We start from the raw sequence: 14,177 nt of genomic DNA, 5'->3' as shown, positions 1-14,177 counted from the left end.
GTGGGTCAACCTTTCTAGGCAAAGACGGTGGGGCTACTGCCTGTGGATATCATTTGTTTCTGTCTGTAACTTTCTCATGTGCTGCCACTATTCTTCAGTATAAGGAATGTCTGTGGGCTCTTTCAACATCACATTGGTTGTGTGGTTTATACTTTCTGAGCACACATATATCTGTGCATATTCAGGAAGACTATTTCTTCTTAATTGTAAAATTTTGTTGAATAGATATAATACTATGATATTTTTCATAGCTCAGACTGACACAGGAATATAAGAGTATTCTCAGCAACAAAGACACCATAAGTGACTATCAATGATAGAGGCTGTGATCTGACTAAAGGACTTACTTCATTATATCAAATATTACCTGGGTTAAACATATTTATTTTTCTTTGTCTTGCTATTTTATGCAATGTTATACCCATTTATAAATATCAATACTTGATTACAGGTTTCACCCCAGTTTTTACCTGTGGGTGTCTGCTTCGGATTCCATCAGGTATTAGATGAAGGCTCTAGCATGACTTATAAGGTGGTCATCAATCTCATTATCAGAGAAGGGCATTTAGGGTAGCCTCTACACTGTTGCTTAGATTGTTAGTTGGGGTCAACCTTGTAGATCTCTGGCCATTTCCCTAGTGACATATTTCTCTTTAAGCCTATATTGGCTCCCTCTATTATGGTATCTCTTTTTTTGCTCTGTTTTATTCTTCACCTGACTCAATCTTCCTGCCCTCTCATGTCCTCCCCTACCCTCCTCTTCTCCCCTTATCTTTCTTCTAACTCTTTCTCCCTTCCCTCCATTCTCCAAGTTAGCTCAGGAGATATAGTCCCTTTTCCCTTCTCCCTGGGTCCTCCTTGTTTCTTAAATTCTCTGGTGGTATGGATTGTAGAATGGTAATCACTTCCTCTGTGGTGTCTAAAATCAATATATGAGTGAGTACATATCATGTTTTTTTCTTTTTGTGACTGGGTTACCTGCCTCTGAATAGTTTCTTCTAGTTCCATTTGTGTAATCCAGTTGCAGAGAGGGATGAGTGATGAACAGAGGTTAAGAACAGGTTGGAAAAAACCACAGAAACAGCTGGCCTGAACAAGGGGGACTCATGGATCTCACACTGATAGCTGGGAAACCAGCATAGGACTGTTCCAGAAACCCTGAACATGGGTGTCAATTTTGAGGTCTGGTTAATCTATGGGGCCTCTGGTATTCCATCAATATTTATAGCTAGTACATGAATGGATTTTGGAGGCCTCTCCACATATAGGGACACTCCTTTAGCCTAGCCAATTGGGAGAGGTTCTAGGCCCTGCTCCAAATGATATGACAGACTTGAAAGATTTCCCCCATGTAAAGCCTCACCTTCCCTGGGTATCAGAAATCAGATGTGATAGGCATCAGTGAGGATGAGGGGTGGAGGGGAGATAGAGGGAACTGGGATTGATAGGTAAAACAAGCTTGTTTTTAATCAAATAATAAAAGGAAAAATAGATATCTATATTTAAATAATCAAGAAATGGAAGATGAATGCTACCTCAGATGAATAAGTATGCCTAACACAAGCAGAAAATGAAGTGACCAAACATGCTGGCTAATTTCTGACTCAACCTGGGCTAAAAGTGAGGTCAACCTAACCCTTAGGTATAGCATTTAAGAAAATTTAATTCACCTGACATTGTTTTGCTTCAGTAACCACGAGGTTTTCTACTGCCCTTCTTGATGATACAGTGATATCATGGTAACACAGCTATGCCCAATTTTTGAAAAAATATTCATTCCCTGTCATTCTTTCCAACCGTCATGTCAATGCTGTAAACAGAAATTGCTCAGAACAACATGTTTGTGGACACAGATATGACTCTAGACTTGTTGTCATAAGAGTGCACACCAACAAACAATCCTGGGTGGCTCAAATAAGACTTCAAATTCATAAAGAAGTGATCCCAGGTTCCTTCTCTTTGTTGAGAACAGTCCAACAACAACATCAGAAAGTACACAAACTCATAGAAATTCAACAGTTCACTACTGAATGGAAAATGGGCTAAGGCAAAAGTTAAAAGGAAATAAAAACCTTTTTAGAATGTATGGAAAATGTACACACAATACTTGTTTGGGTCACAACAAAGGCTGATCTAAGAAGCAAGTTCATAGCACTAAGTGCCTAAAACTTTTTGTAGGGATTACATTTTAGCAACTTGGCTTACCTGTGTGCTCTACAATAAAAGGTAGTATACAACACCCAAAGGATTAGAAGACAAGATATAATCAAATTCAGTGCTGAAATCAGTAGAATGCAAAGGAAGGAAGTGTTGGTTCTTTGATGAAATAAGTTTTGTGAGCCCTTCATCAAGTTAACTAAAAGATGAAGTGGTGAGGTCCAAATTAGTAAAACTAAAGATGAAAAGTGGGACATCACAACTGATACAGAGAAGACACAGAGAATCATAAGAATCAAAAATCTCTCGTCTAACAAACTTGAAAACCTAAAAGAAATGGATAAAATTCTTGGCATATACCACTTACCAAAGTTAAATCATGATTAGTTAAGCAACATAAACGTATGATGAGGAATGTTCTTCTGTGTATGTTTGTTTCTCTTGTTGGTTAATTAATAAAGCACTGATTGACTGACTAACCAGACAGGTGACATAACTGGGAAGAACCAAAATATAAGCAGGAACAAACAAGAAATCTGTCTCATCTCTTCTCTCTGTAGACTTGAGAAGTTTATATGTAGCAGGCAAAGGAATTGCAGGTCTGGTAAGCCAAGTCCACGTGGAAATACATAGATTAGTATCTATGTGTTAAGAATAAGAATCCAAAGTCCCCAGTGAACATCTTTAATTATCATAGTGTCTGTGTGCTTCATTGATACAGAGAAGGGCAACTGGGACCTTGCTGGGCTAGAAAACCCATGTTACAAAGTGTCCTATAAAACCTAGTGAAATAGAAGTGATAATAAAAGCCCCTACACCGACCAAATAAAAGAAACATCAGGGCTAGATTGATTCAACCCAGAATTTGGCCTGATCTTCAAAGAATTGATTTCAGTATTTGTGAAAACAGTATGTGAAGAAACAAAAACACTTCCTAATCTTTGTGTGATGTCCCAATTAACCTGATACCTAAAGATGATACATAGATCTAAAATGAAAATTACAGAGTAATTTCTTTTATACATATAGGTGCAAAAATTATAATTAAACCCTTGCAAATCTAACCCAATAATACATCAAGGTCATTCACCATGACAAAGTTGGTTTCATTGAGATTCTGGGATTGTTCAACGTGTATAAATCAATAAATGTAATCTACCACATATACAGACTTAAAGACAAAAATCACATGATCATCTCATCCGATGTAGGAAAGGTCTTTGACAAAATCCAAGACTCATTAACGATAAAATTCCTGGAAAGACTAGGGACACAATCCATCTTTGGGACCAGTAGAAGACAATAAAGTATGTTTGAAAGGTGTGTGACTCCATACAGACATATTTTTCTGAAAGATTCAGTTTGAAAACATCCCATAGTGAATAATGATGAGGTGATGGAGTAATGAACTTTATAAGCTAAAAGCACTGCTGGGTCACATCTGAAGTGCAGTGCACAGTCCTCAGGGAGAGTAGAGAGGGGAGGTTCCACACTTACATGGAGAACATATGATGTTTTGAGGACATTGGTTCCCTAAGAAAAAAACAGTATGTAGAAAGAATTCAGGAGACATCTTAAGAAAAAATTTCAGCCCAGACACCTGATGGGGGTGCTTCATCTAACCATGTCTGCATAACCTCCAGGGATGAACCTGAGTTCTGTGTGTCCTGTGTGACCCCTGGTGACCATGAGAGGCCTCACAGTGAGGTTTATGTCTGGGTTCACACTGAGATTCCCTCACTGTGTCTCTAGTACAGTAATAAGTCGCTGTGTCTTCAGCCTTCACACTGTTCATTTGCAAGTACAGTGTGTTCTTGGCATTGTCTCTGGAGATGGTGAATCGGCCCTTCACGGATGATATATAGTTTGTGGTACTGCCATCATAGTTAATATCTGCAACCCACTCCAGCCCCTTGCCTGGAGCCTGGCGCACGCAGTTCATCCAGTAATCACTGAAGGTGAATCCGGAGGCCACACAGGAGAGTTTTAGGGACTTTCCAGGCTGCACTAAGCTTCCCCCAGACTCCACCAGCTGCACTTCACACTGGACACCTGCAAATAGAGAAAATCTTGTCAGTAAACTGCCAAAGTAGGTTATTATTTATATCACTCATTTACACAAACATACTCAATGCCTATTCTTCTCCATAAATTACCTTTTAAGAAAGCAACAAGGAAAACCAAAATCAGCCTCAAATCCATCATGTGAACTGTGTTCAGTGCTGACCCCTGAATGTGAAGACCTAGGAATCCAGGGCTGGGGTCCTTTGCCTGAGCTGTACTGTCAGTGCTGGGCTGGTTTTCATGAGTAAGAGAGGTCATATTTGCATATCTTCCTACTATATAATAATCTCTGTAGTGGGAGCCTAGAGATGACAGGTCCTAGTTTGTTTGTAAATGTGCTTGGGATAGTGTGGCAATAAAGATAATAGTTGGAAATTGCTATATCATATTAAGATATTCTCTTTGGTAAACATTAAGTATCATCTATTTCATTTATACACGCAAACAAAAGATACATTTGATTTTTAATTTTCCCCAGTTCTCCATGTTCTGGATTATACATGGCAGTGGACGTTGCTTTGTTACATGCTCTTTTCTGCAAGCATTGATCCTGTTGTGTGGACTTCAACCTTGATGGGCATATGCTACCCCTGAATACTGCTGTCTGCTGAGGTGGTGGACTCCTTTTTTGTGACAGAGTTAATTTAATAGAAAAGGTGATATAGCTAAATATAGGATGAAATGCTCCCTCTGATTAAACGGGGCCAGCAGAGGATAGAAAATAAGAAAAACAACTGTCACGAAGTTAGAACATGTGAGTTTCTATTGAGCAGCCTTATAGACTGTGGCTTAGGTGAATCCCTAAGAGAAATATATGAGATTCAGAAGCCTAGCTATCTCAAATTGTTTTAGTCTTTGTGTTGGGAGATGTGTTTACAAGTTTTAGAGTGCATTAGCGCTGAAACAAAGCTTTATGAATGACTTAAGTTTAGGTGAAAATGTTTTTGTTAACAGCTTCGAGGAGAAAAACCTTGGGCAATAATCTGAAGTTTGAAAAGGCACATAGTGTAATGAGAGATTCATTAAGGCCCGGAAACAAAAAAACAACAGCCAGTTATTATCAGACTACATGCCTTCCTTGCTAGGATTGGTTGGTGACCAGAGGCAATGATTAATTCCTTGTACCAATTTATGCCCTTGCCCCTTGCCTTACTTATATAATATGTAACATATATGCATATAAATACATCTGTTAATTAGTGGTGATGCACCATGAGGATTTAATAATAAAGCTGCTTCTTTTTCATATATAAATTTTAGATTCGTGATTCTTCTAAATTTCTTTTTTTTTTTAGTTTGACACATTTTATTGAGATCTGTCATGAGTCAGAACTGAAGGGTGGACTTCTGTTTTGTGACAATAAAATATAGTGTTCTTGTTTTCTCAAAGTCAAGCAACTAATCATGCAATTGGCACATGGGTTTAAAAGGTGCTCTGGGAACCTGGGCATTGGTAGAGCATGCCTTCAATCCTAGCACTCGGGAGGCAGAGGTTGGTGGATCTCTGTGAGTTCGAGGCCATCCTGGTCTACAGAGCGAGTTCCAGGACATCCTCCAAAACAGTACAGAGAAACCATGTCTCGAAAAACCAAAAAAAATGCTCTGGGTTAAAAATTCAAGACAGGCTTCTTGACAATAAAGAAACAAATATGACACAAAGGCAAGAATTCAGTTTCAGTTTTAACTCTGACACTCTAGGGGGAAAACTTAATGGGATGATGACATTTCTCCTGTTGTTGCTTATAGCATAAGGATATTAACTTAAAATAATTGGCATATTTTAGAAAGTTTACTATTTAATGTACAGTGTTTTGGGTTGATAAATCACTTGTTGATATTGAGAATTGCCTCTACCTGTTGCTTTTTTCATATTTTTATTTAAATTTTTACACATGTAATTCTCAGTTCCCTCCCCATTTCCTCCTCCCCCACAATCCTCCCAACCCCTCACCCCCCAATCCATCGCCCCTCTGCTCCCTAGGGAGGGTAAGGGCTTCCATGAGGGATTTTCAGAGTTTGTCACATCATCCTGGGAAAGGCCTACGTTCTTCTCCAGGCTGATAGAGCATCACTCCACGTGCTATGGGTTCCCAGAGTCCATCTGTATGCCAGGAATAAATACTGGCATCCTCTCTGTCACCCAGGTTCTGTGGGAGGGATGTCTGTATTGGTCCCATGCTGGCCCTTCAGTCCTCAGTCTGGGGTCCATGTGTAACCCCTTGTTTAGGTCAGCTGCTTTTGTAGGTTTTCACCAGCTTGATCTTGATTCATTTGGGCATGACTCCTCTTTGCAACTGGATTCCAGGAATTCAATTCGATTAACAGCTTTGGGTTTCTGCCTCTGCCTCCATAAATAATAAAAAACATTGGTCTCTCATTCTAACTGCAAAACACAGCCTGTCAGTAAAAGAATGTCTTGCTTGCATACACACTGTTAATCTATAACAAATTGCTTGCATACAGATATATGTGGGTTCTTGGAATTATTTTTTTATCATCTGAAAAATATGGGAAACATGCTATTTTTTGCTTGTATTCATTGTAATCATTCACTTGAACAATACGGTGTAAACACATGTTATTTTTTTATTGATGGAAAGAGTCTACCGGGATAGGTAAGCTGTAAGGAAAAGAATAGAGACACAAGAGAATGAAAATACCAGGAAAGAAGTAGAAGGAGAGTTAGTAGGAAGACAAGAGAGATAGAAGGGAAGATTACAGATAGAAATAAGAAAAGAAATAAAGAACGGAGGCAGAAGCTGATAGAAAGACCGTGTGTGTGTGTGTGTGTGTGTGTGTGTGTGTGTGTGTGTTTGTGTGTGTGTTTGTGTGTGTGTTTGTGTGTGTGTGTTTGGGGGTTGTGTCCTTTCCCTTTTAGGTCAGGCTCAGAGAGTTAAATTTTGCTCTCCTCACCAGCTCTAGATAATTAAGTTTTACTACCTTTAATAGGAAAATCAAGTTTTTTGGTCTGCCAGGTTGGTAGGCTTCCTGTCAAACCCTGAGCTGATGGAGGCTGCTCCTCAGGGAACCAAAACTGGGGTGGTAAACACACATTCTGTGCAGATTGCTCTGGTGGATATGAGCTAGGAGACATAATGTGACAGTAACCTGGTAGCTTTCAATAAAGCCTGGAGTATATTAAAGGCAGGGACACTGGTCTGCAAAGGAGTGTTTGTAGGGAAAAGGAGAGGAAATGGTGTAACGACATATATAATTGTACTGTAATTTAAGAAAACAATCAAACAAAAATACCAGTGAGACTCTAGGAAGCTAGAGATCACATTGCTCCTTTGACCACAATAAAGCAATCAATTTCATGACCACACAGCTACTGAATTCCCTTTCCCTCCATTGTCTAGACAGCATTTGATGGACTATGGAGCAAGATGAACAGACAAAACCTATATATTGAGAATATGAATGATCTGATTTAAAAGCAGGAAAATCACCAAAGCCACTACACAAACATCAGCAACTGGCATTCAACACAGTAAATGAAATTAAAGAAAGATTATATCACCTCAGTTCTGGTGGAATGTTAGCACAGCATATGTGTTCATTATTTGAGTTTATGGTTGAGTTCACACACAAACATATGTCAAATGAAACACTTTAAAACTTACAGTCTGATATCTGAGGCATCAGTGTATTTTCTACAATAAAATAGGTATTCATATTTTCGTTTAGAGTGTGTTAAAATTGGGCAAAATGTCTGTACACTAGTACTTTTTAAATAAAAGTACAGTTATTTGCTCTCCTTTCTTTGGGATCACCCAAGGGGCAGGTCTACTGGTGAGAAGTAGGATTTTTCCAGTCAATCACATGAGATACAAGCTCTTGTCTCACCAACACAGGATCTCAGGTCTTTAGCTTAATTTCTAATTCCTTTTGATGCCTTGACCCTTTGCTTTAGAAAATGATTGGCATTTCAGATTATAAACCCTAACTATCAGCTACCTAGGCTTTTTGTGAGCTGTTATGAAGGAAAACAAGATATTGGGTATGGTTAGCAAGTTTCAATGAACCCCTCAGCTCATTTGAAACCTCCAGATATGGTTTTTTGTTACATTTATCTGACTGTTCTAGAACATCTAGGTGTTGGGTGCTACTTACACAGTTGAAGCAACAGGCATGCTTCTGAAATTTAAAATTGTATGAAGTATGTAAGTCATGGACTGTGAGACCTGATTGTATTTCAGTGCAAGTGCACATTCTGTATTCTGATTTCATTCATATTGCTGTCATAAAATGTGGTGGCTAACAGAAACTGAATGATGAAAGAGCATATTTGTCCTATAATTCTAGGTTGTACAATGAATGTGGGAAAACAAGGCAGTAACATGAAGCGCATAGTCATATCCATAGTTAACAGTAGACACAGAATGAATGCATGCATGCTTATTTGTGATCAGCCCCTCTGCACACTTATACAATCCATCTTCCTAAACTCAGTAAATGCTCAGTTTACATGCATCTTGTAGCAACAATTAACACAGTTAAGACAGTTCCCTCACAGTCGACCCGGTGTAGAATGTTCCAGATTATGACTGAAGCTGATTAATGCCATTGCATTTTGTAATAGGCTTTTGATCCCTGGGCAGAGTAGTAGAGTCAAGACTACTATGAATACATGCTCAGGGGATAATGATAATCTGTAAAACTATTCCTCGATAACTATCAAGGGCAGAAATTTGACCTTATTTCTCATTTACATTAAAATTCAGCAGTAATTTCTGAGATTTCATGGGAATTACATGTTGAGTTAATGTGTAATTAAAACAATATTAAAAACATTAATTCAGTTATAGTAGAAACACATGCTCACACCAGTATGAACATGGAGGAATTTGTATGAGCTTTATTAGTTGGCAACACTACATTCTGAATCTTGCATGAAGAGCAAGTGGAAAATTTACCCATAAAATGAGAATGGATTCATAGTACTTTTGTTCCTGTCCTTGATGCCTTCAACCTCTTTCTCATTCTTCAGCTCAATGCCTTTGCCATTTCATATCCAGCATAGCTGCCTGCTCTATCAAGTTTCTGACATACTCAGGATGTGGGTGCATCACACTGTGCCATGCACAGAAACAGATAGCTAAGCCCTCAGATGTCAATATTGAGATAAATGTGGACTATGCTTTAGGATATGTTCCCAGTCATGGAGACCTGTCTCTGGAAATTTCGGTGCATATTATGTGTGGCCACCACTAGACCTCTTTCACCCCATTCACTCCAGCTCCCTGTCCAGGCCTCTACTTTACCTCATGCATAACATAGCTGAGAAAGATGTAGCCAGAAGTTTCATAAGGGACAAATGTGATATGGGTTCACTTATATGATGATGTTTACTGGTAAGTCCTAAATAAACAGGCTACACTACATGTAGGCACCGAGGTTAGGTATACAGTAAGGGATTGTGGAAGGTAGTGGAGGATCTCCCTAAGAAAAGAGTTATGAGTGGGTTCAACAATGGGGCAGGAAGATGAAAGGAGGAGGCATACTGGAGAGGGCTTGAGGGAGTGAACACAGGGAAGCACAACTAAAACTAAAGGCCAAACTCTGAATGGATGGGGAACACGGCGAGGGGTGGGGGGAGTGGGAGCTGGGGAGAAGAGAGGGGGAGAAGAGGAAGAGAGAGTAGGTCATGGGGGAACAGGAAGTTTGAGTGGGTGGGGGTAGAATAGGGGGGAAGAGGGAATCATAGGTTAGAAGACAGATCAGGCACCAGAGTGACCTCTAGTGATCTAAAGGGATAACACCAATTGGCAAGCTAAGCAATAGTGGAGAGACCACCTCGAATGCCCATTCCTGATAATGAACTTGATGTCTATAACCATCCGGGAGCCTTCATCCAGTGACTGATGGAAGCAGAGGCAAACACACACAATTAAGCACTGAACTGAACCCAAGGAACCCAGTGACAGAGAGAGAGGAGTGATGAGCAAATTGGCAAAGAATGGGCTGGCAAAATCAGCAGAGACAGCTGATTTGAACAGGAGAGAGCTCTTGGACCCCAGCCCGACAGTGGGGAGGCCAGCATGGGACTGATCTGGACCCCCCCCAAATGTGAGTGTCAGTGAGAAGGCCTGGGCAACCTATGGGTCCCTGAGCAGTGGATCAGTGTCTATCCCTGGAATACAAACAGTCATCGTGTGCCCATAGCACAAAGAAGGGTGCTCCCTCAGCCTGAACTCTTAGGGGAGTGCCTGGACCCTACCCTGAGTGAAATGACAGACTCTAGATATCCCCTATGTGGAAGGAATTGGCAATAGGGTGGGAGGCTGGGGGGGGGGAAGGGGAGTGCGGGAGGAGGGGAGAGAGAGGGAACTGGGATTGACATGTAAAACAAGCTATTTAAAATTAAAATAAAAAGTGATAAAAAAGAAAGTTCATAGTTTTCTCAGGACAGTAACTCAGGATCAAAGAAATAACAACAGGTCGTATTGATTTTGCTTTTGAAACTTCAGGGAGAAACAAAAATACGGTGTCTCCCAATATTTAAATGGAAAATATTTTAAGTGAGAGGAAGGAAGCCATGAAGATGTGAAAAGAAGCCACCTTGTTGGCCACTCTCTGTACCTGTTCCTTGGATGCCTATAGTTAGTTATGTGTGAGCATCATGTGGTGATTTCAAATCCCCCCCGAAGGGTTGCTGGCAGTGCTATAATTGAATATATAGAAGTTTATTTATTGAATAATTATTTTTAGAACTTCTGTAATAATTCCCTTTTTATCAGAATTGCAAGTGTTAATTTCTTTTGTAGTCACCATTACTTGACATTTAATTTCTGGAGGAAAAACATCTGATTTGATTGAAATGCATTAAAGACACATTTTACATTTTCTTCTCCCTGGCATGTAAGGACATTGAACATTATATCATATCGTTTTTCAGAGAACCATTGGTGGTTAATTTTTCTATATGATGATTTTAGTATTTGTTTTTTTTGTGGGTTAGTGTTTTGGTTTATTATTTATTATAGCTAATAATCCATCAAACACATGCTTTACAATGATTTTCTCTTGTTTTCTTGTAAACGTTTTAAAACAGTCAGTGCCAATAGTTATCTAGTAATGCCAAATTAGTTATGATTTCAGGTTTCTTTTGAACTGGGTAACATTTAGACAATAAATTATTACAAACCCTACCAATGTGTCTAAAGTGGAATCTTTAATCACTGTTGGTGGGAGAGTTAATGCAGACACAATGGAAATCAGTATGAAGATTTCTCAAATAGGAAACAATTAAAATGCTGATGTAACCCATAGAATCATCTGATTTGAACAAGTAGGAGCTCTTGAACCTAAGATTGATGACTTGAAGACCAGCAGCTTGAATGTGGGTATCAGTGAGGAGGCCTAGCCAATCTATGGAGCCTTGAGTAGTAGATCAGTTTTATACCTGGCATACAAATGGACTTTGGGTGCCCATCCCACAAGGACAGACGCTCTTCCAGCCTGGACTCTTTGAGCATGGACTAGGCCATTCTCTGAATTAATGACAAAATCTTGATATCCCCCATGGATGGCCTCACCCTCCTTGGGGAACAGAGTGTGGATTGGGTGGGGGCTGGGGTCCTTTTGGGGGAGCAGTTAAGGAGTGGAGGGAGAAGGAGCTGGGATTGACATGTGAGGCAAGCTTGATAATAATTTAAATTTTTTTTGCCAATTGCTTCTAGTTGTGTGCTAGTCTTGAACTCTTATGGGCTTGTATACTGCCATTTTCACTGTCTAACCATGCTTTAGGAAGCATGTAGAAATGAGGTATATTTCTAACTATGGGACCTACTGAAACTGAGAAGCTTCTGTAAGGCAAAGGACACAGTCAGCAAGACAAAAAGGCAGCCCACAGAATGGGAAAAAATATTCACTAATCCCACATCTGACAGAGGGTTGATCTCCAAAATTTACAAAGAACTCAAGAAGCAAGTCTCCAAAACAGCAAAGGACCCAATTAAGAAGTGGGCTGCAGAACTAAATAGAGAGTTTTCAATAGAGGAGTCTAAAATGGCTGAGAGGCACTTGAGAAAGTGCTCAACATCCTTAGCCATCCGGGAAATGCAAATCAAAGCAACTCTGAGATACCATCTCACTCCTGTCAGAATGGCTAAAATCAAAAACACCAATGACAATTTATGCTGGAGAGGATGTGGTGAAAGGGGGACACTCCTCCATTGCTGGTGGGAGTGCCAACTGGTTCAGCCACTTTGGAAAGCAGTATGGAGATTCCTCAGAAAAATGGGAATAAACCTACCACAAGACCCAGCAACTGCACTCTTAGGCATATATCCAAAAGATGCCCATTCATATAACAAAGAGGTCTGTTCCACTATGTTCATAGCAGCTTTATTTGTAATAGCCAGAACTTGGAAGCAACCTAGATGTCCCTCACCCGAAGAATGGATAGAGAAAATGTGGTACATTTACACAATGGAGTACTATTCAGCAGAAAAAAATAATGGAATGAGATTCGCAGGCAAATGGATGACACTAGAAGAAACCATCCTGAGTGAGGTAACCCAGTCACAAAAAGAGAAACATGGCATGTACTCTCTCATATATGGATTTTAGACATAGATCTGGGGAGTGCCAGCCTACAATCCTATTGCCAGAGAGTCTGGGAAACAGAAACTTCATTTACTGGCTGGTTAAGTACTGAGCTGAACTCAAGAAAGCCAGTATCAGAGAGGGAGGACTGATGATCAAAGGGATTAAGACTGGGCTGGTTGAACCCCCAGAAACAGCTGACCAGACAAAGGTTAACTCTTGAATCCCAGGCATCAGCCTGGGAATCCAGCATGGGACTGATCAAGACCCCCTGAATCTGGGTGTCAGTGAGGAGGCCTAGGTAATCTATTGAGCCTTGGACAGCAGATCAGTACCCATCCCAAGTATACACACGGTGTCTGGACTCCCATAGAACAATGTGAGGTGCACTCTCACCCTGAACTCTTGGGGAAGGGTCTAGGCCCTGCCCTATATGAAATGACAGACTATGGACACACCCATGGAGGGCCTCACCCTCCCTGGGGGAATGAGGGGATAACGGGGGGGGGATGGGGGGGAGGGCACGGGAGGAGGGGAGGGAAAGGGAGAGGGACCTCGTACTGACTTGTGAAGCAACCTTGTTTCTTATCTAAATTTAAAATGGAAAATAAAAAAATATTAATAAAAAAAAGAATATGAGTAAAAAAAAGAAATGAGGTATATTTCTAACTAGAATTATGAAACATGTTCTCTACTTTTACCTAAGTCATGTAATAAATGCTATAAATTTGAAAAAGTGCAAAGGATTCAATGAGGAGGTTTGGAGGAAATTATATTTTAATACAAAACCTAGACATTAGTATAATTAAAACAGTAAACAGTGACTCAGAACAGTTTACAGATATGATGAGAAAGTTCAGTAGGTATTAAAATGTCCTGATTTCCAGAGGACATGAGTTTGCTTTCTAGGTTGCTCATCAGGTGGCTTACAAACACCTCTAATTATGCCTCCATGGGGATTCAATTTCATCGATCTCCTTAGTCACCTACAGTCTTGTTCACATACCAAGACAAAAACAAGAACACATAATTGCAGTTACAAATTCTGGAAAACAGAATACTTCATTACTAAATCAACTCATGTGAAAAATCTCACACTAAAACATGAAGTATGGATTCATTTCTTGTAGTCTTGTAACCGATAATGAATTTGAGTAAAGTACAGCATAGACCATGCCTTCTGGATAAATTGGAAATCTCATGACAAGCCTATGATTGCTTTAATCTTATTTCTGACATTTTAATTCAAGTTTTACAAGACTGTTTGATATTACGGGAATCTCATTCCACCTACTTCCCTCTTTGAATCTTATAATGAGATACAAAGAGCAACAGAGAATTGACTGATAGAAACGTGCAGTGCCTAGAGCCATCAGAAACAGAGCTATGAACAGGCTGCTGAGAGG

At 39.8% G+C, this 14,177-nt stretch overlaps 1 gene segment (V, D, J or C); it reads right to left on the bottom strand.

Moving 5' to 3' along the window:
• Positions 1 to 3,485: 3,485 nt before the first annotated feature.
• On the bottom strand, positions 3,486 to 4,418 carry LOC101843126. The segment is given in 2 exon segments: positions 3,486 to 4,209; positions 4,314 to 4,418. Coding segments are annotated over 2 exon segments (483 nt in total).
• Between the last annotated feature and the right edge of the window lie 9,759 nt (positions 4,419 to 14,177).

The sequence above is a fragment of the Mesocricetus auratus genome, unplaced genomic scaffold, assembly GCF_017639785.1.
Source record: "Mesocricetus auratus isolate SY011 unplaced genomic scaffold, BCM_Maur_2.0 Super-Scaffold_15014, whole genome shotgun sequence".
In the NCBI taxonomy this organism is placed as follows: domain Eukaryota; kingdom Metazoa; phylum Chordata; class Mammalia; order Rodentia; family Cricetidae; genus Mesocricetus; species Mesocricetus auratus.
The sequence above is the reverse complement of the archived record's forward strand: the minus strand, read 5'-3'. Positions and strand labels throughout refer to the sequence as shown.